Consider the following 4,867-nt stretch of genomic DNA (forward strand, 5'->3'; position numbering starts at 1 on the left):
GTTAAATGAATGGAAAATTTCAAAAATCAAAGGTCATGTTGTTTTACGAGACAATGGCAGCAATGTAATAAAGGCAATGGATAGACTAGGAGTTCCAAGTTTAGGATGCTTCGCGCACACTTTGCAACTCGTGCTGTTATCGCAACGTAGTATTAGTGATGCAGTGGCTGTCGGAAGAAAAATAGTGGGTCACTTTAAGCACTCTGTACTTGCATATTCACGTTTGGTGAACATTCTAATTGAGCTCAATATGCCACCGAAGCGTCTGGTACAAGATGTGCGAACACGGTGGAATAGCACATATTATATGATGGAGAGCCTCATCACTCAAAAACGAGCCTTGTGTGCATATTCCGCGGAGCATGACCTGCCAGCCACACTGTGTGCACGTCAGTGGGGGCTACTTGAAAAGATCGTAGCAGCTCTGGCCCCCTTTGAGGAGTTGACAAGGGATGTAAGCTCCTCATGGTCATCAGCATCTGATGTTATCCCCATCGTCTGCGTCCTTAAGCGCTCTGTCTCGACGAAATGAAAGTGACGAGGGAATAAGGACGATGAAGATCACCCTTCTCGAGGCTGTTAACAGACGCTTCAAAGATGTAGAATCTGAGCCACTATATGCAGTTGCAACACTGCTGGATCCAAGATATAAAGACAGGTATGGAATTTTTTTTTAATGTGTGTGTTTGTGAGAGAGAGGGGGGAGAGGGAGAGTGTGGTGAGAGAGAGAAAGAATGGGATAGAAAGAGAGAGAGAGAGAGAGTGTGAGTGTGAGTGTGTGTGAGAGAGAGCTAAAGACATTTACTCACAAATCCCACACTTGACTGTGAGGAAGTTAAGTTAAATTGTAATATTTCATCAGCCAACAGTATAATAATCTCTTAATATTGTGGTTTGGCTATTATCGTTCCAGATACTTCACAAGTGTAGAAATCTCAAACCAGGCAAAAGCTTCTTTGATCGTAGAGGTGAGAAAGATGGAGGAAGTGGTTAAAAGAAGCACATCAGATTCCTCAGAGCCAGCAGAGGGGACATCTTGTGAATCAGCTGCTGTGGAACCAGCAAGCAAGACTCCACGGATGGAAACTGCAAGCCACAGCAGACTTGAAAGTATTTTTGATGAAATCCTAAAGGAAAGCTCTGTAGAGCCTGCTCCTCAGTTAACCACCTCAAGTGCATGTATTGAAGTGCAAACCTACCTCAGTGAGCCAACTATTCAGCGCTCAGACAATCCACTGTTGTACTGGCAAGTCAACCAGCCTAGATTACCCACTCTGGTTTGTACAGCAGCTAAATTTCTTTGTGCACCTTCAACAAGTGTGGAGAGCGAGAGGCTCTTCAGTACAGCCTCCATCATTATTGATGAAAGGAGAAGCAGGCTGACAGCTGAGAAGGCTGAAATGCTGATCTTTCTAAAGAAAAACCTACCCCTTATGTTAAAGTGAAGCAAGAAAAGAGTTCCACAAGTTCAGTAAGACATCCCACTGTAGGTGTATATTTATGTTAACCATTAAGTAAGGGTCAATTCTAGATTTTTTTAAAGTATATATTTTATGTTGCATTATTTTAAATTGCAGTTCCTGTGTTGGTTTGGCATTAAAAAGCACTTTGAATTTCATTATTAATGTTTCTTTAGATACCAAGCTTTTATGTCATCTTATGTTTTATTTTCGTATACAGTTGCTCTTGTCTTTTTGGATTTTTTGGATGGTGCTGGTCCGTCAAATGCTGCTAAAACTGAGGACATTTAAATAAAAAGAAGCGGTTACTAAACCATGTTCTCTTTGCAATGTTTCTTCCTTATTATATCACAGTTATGATTTCTGTATTTGTGTTGAGGTATATAAAATGTATCTGGACATTTTTTTGAAAGCATTCATTTTTGTTTTCTGTTTAAAAAAAGACTCAATGACTGTATCGGATTTGTGACGTATCGGCAGATATCCAAATTCACAATATCGGTATCGGTATCGGACATAAAAAAGTGGTATCGTGCCATGTCTAGTATATACACTAGGGGGTTACCCCCTGATCGCTTCGTTCGCCAACACCCCTTTTCTGTGCTACACACCAGCCACTTCGCATCTTGAAGAGGGGTGCTGAACGCACCCCATGGAGACGCGTTGTTTCCTCCGAAACCCCCTGTTAAACGGTGATACAATGGGAAACAAATACAGTTTTTTTTAACTCCTCTTTGCTTGATCAGCTGCTGGTTGCTGCTGTGCCACGTGATCTGCATCTCACGCAGCACTTTGAACGTTTAAAAGCCTGTACAGCAGCTGTCTTTGTCATCTACTCTTTGTGTTTTATTTCCGGCCCCAGGCATGGTTAAATCTCTTGGCACAAATTCTTGTCTCGCAGGACATGAGTCCTTGATGTTTTTCAGTTTATAATTTACAAATGGAATAAGAATCTGAAAATCTAACAACATCACATTAAAGTTCGATAAATTCTGAAAAGAATGATACCAAACATATATATGTAGGTTTTAAAATAATCCCGATTTAAAGCGTGACAATAAATGTGACATAAAAAGTCACATAAAATCGTTGCACTTTTAGGCTTAGGATTTTATATATATAGAATAGATTAGATTTATAGTCTTGCACTGTTTCAAACTAATAGCTAAGTTCTGTTTCTTTCTCTATATATATATACTTATATCTGATTAGATATTTTTTAATTGTTGTCAAATATTTTCAACTTCAAGACTCAGTACTTTGTTCTCGATTCCTACTACCCTTTGTGAGACATGCTCTCTAGCTTTTACCTTGAATGCACTTTCTGTTAATTCCCACAGTTGTTCTTGAGCACAGAGTTCAATATTGAACAGAAAGAGCTCTTTTAGATAAATGTAATTAATGCATTTCATAATTTTTTAGTTCTTGAATTAGTCCCCAATATAGCTTGTACTGCTCCAGACTAAAGAAGTTCAATTCCTTTCACTGTCATGGTAGAACATGCCCCATTAGTTCCAAGGTGCACATGGTTTCTCTTCTCTGCTATGTCTTTTGTGTACAGTGGTGATCAGAAATTCAAGCACTATTTGAATTATAGTCTGCCTAGTGTATTATAGAAATATCTTCATTTACCTTGATTTCTATTTTTACAATGTAAGTTAACATTTTATTGGCTTTCTAAATTGTTTCAGCACATTGTATTTATACAATATGAATGTTTGTGTTCTAAATTGTTTCCAGAGTTAACTTCCGGCAGGTCACCATCTTCCTTCTTGTATTTACAAATTATTTTTCCTGTTTTTTTTAGCAGTTTTGAATTGTCTGTGTTAAACTGCAATTTCTAAGTTTATCCAAGTCTTGCTGAATTGCTATTGCTGCCTTTTCAGCACTTGCTGTTCCTCAAATTGTTGTACTCTGTGTAAAGCTGAAAAGTTAACTGAATATCTTAGCATCAGTGCCTCTAGTTAGAAAGAGTTACTCCTGACAAAACAACACAGTGGTACTGTGGTAAGTGCTATAGCTTCAGCCTCCTGCATTGGAGTCCCAGATCCAGTTGTCTGTCTACACTTTGCATGTTCTCCCTGTTTCGTCATGGGTTTCTCTGTGCATACTCTTTTTCTTCCTTTCACTTTTAAAAAGATGTGTGTATGTATTTGGTCAGTTGGTGACTCTAAATTGGGCCAATGTGGGTACATGCGTGACTGGCCAGGGTAGAGATGTAGAAAAAAAGGAAATTTAAAGTAGAGGTGCCACTAATGACCTCATACCATATGACACTTTCTCTTCTTGATTGTATTCTCTGTCACCTGCTTGTTAACTACAATTATAATCCAATCTCCTAAGTTACTTTGAAAGCCATTAACTTATTGCTTCAGAATTATTGTTCAGTATAGGGCTGTTTAAAAGACTTTTTTGAAAGTCTATTTAAATTATCATCTATGGATTAGTTTTGTGTACCGCTCTATTCACCTATTAGGAGAAGTCTAAAATACTGTTTTGGCAGGAATGTCTTCTTGCAACCCTATGCTGGCTGTATTTAACATTATTATTTTAGTGCAAGGAGTCTTCTAATTTGTTTCAAATTATGCTGTCCATAATCTTTCAAGTGACAGAAGCAGACTTAGTCAGCTGTAATTATTGTTAACTTTTATTGTGGATCAGATTCACATTTAAAACTTTACAGTCATCAGGTACTTCTCCTGTCTAAGAAGACTGATGAAATATGTTCACTGAAGATTATAAAATAGCACATTTAATTTCTTTCAGTGCTACTGGTAAAACTCCATCAAGCCCATGAGTTTTTTTTTTTTAGTCTTCAGTGTAAGTCTTGCCCGAAGCACATCGCACTCTTCAATTTTAAAATCTGTAGACAGAGCTTATTTTCAATTCTGTCTGAGGTATCATATTAATTTAATCTTTTGTAAATACATGTGTGAGATATTTATTTAGAACATTTGCTATTTCATGGTCAATTTCAGATATTTTCCTTGTGATTTTAACACTTCCTTATTAGTCTTTCACTTTTTTCACTAGAATACCATTGGGAAAACAAATTTGATTTTTCTTGGCTTCCATTTCTTTCTTTTTTACAGTTTCTCCCTTAAACATTGTGTTTGAAGCAAAGTGAATGAGGAAGTAGTCATTTGGCCTGAGCATTATTTTGGTTTCTTCTGTGGATTTCTCCCTTATTGTTTGAACAGTTTAATTACCTCATAACCTCAAAAAATTATTTACTGCATTTAAGTCTGATTTTATTAAATAATATTTTACTGTTTCAAAACAGAATTTGGTAATTTTACAATCTCTATAGCAGTAATGCACTGTATTGAGGGAGAGATGCTAAGTGCATCTAAAGCTGTTTACAATCTTTGTTGCACTGTAAGAGTTATACATAAGAAAGCAATTTA

The 4,867-nt window shown here is 37.1% G+C and overlaps 1 protein-coding gene across 2 annotated transcripts; it reads left to right on the plus strand.

Annotated features, from left to right (window-relative positions):
- The first annotated feature begins 521 nt into the window (after positions 1-521).
- On the plus strand, positions 522-1,531 carry LOC120535565 (zinc finger BED domain-containing protein 4-like). 2 transcript variants are annotated; one of them, XM_039763497.1, is made up of 3 exons: positions 522-658; positions 914-1,103; positions 1,139-1,531. In XM_039763497.1, exons 1-3 carry the CDS (start codon positions 555-557, stop codon positions 1,184-1,186), a joined length of 342 nt encoding a protein of 113 aa, XP_039619431.1. In that variant the 5' UTR covers positions 522-554; the 3' UTR covers positions 1,187-1,531. The 2 variants fall into 2 exon arrangements, with proteins under 2 accessions (XP_039619431.1, XP_039619430.1); XM_039763496.1 differs by having other exon boundaries at positions 914-1,531.
- Positions 1,532-4,867: the final 3,336 nt, after the last annotated feature.

The sequence above is a fragment of the Polypterus senegalus genome, chromosome 9 (genome assembly GCF_016835505.1).
Source record: "Polypterus senegalus isolate Bchr_013 chromosome 9, ASM1683550v1, whole genome shotgun sequence".
Taxonomy (NCBI): domain Eukaryota; kingdom Metazoa; phylum Chordata; class Cladistia; order Polypteriformes; family Polypteridae; genus Polypterus; species Polypterus senegalus.

What these genes read in the sequence shown, in the direction of transcription:
- LOC120535565 (XM_039763496.1), top strand. Translation starts at nt 555, where the DNA reads ATGAAGATCACCCTTCTCGAGGCTGTTAACAGACGCTTCAAAGATGTA. An exon ending in GATCCAAGATATAAAGACAG is followed by an intron (nt 659 to 913) that starts GTATGGAATTTT and finishes TTATCGTTCCAG; the next exon opens with ATACTTCACAAGTGTAGAAA.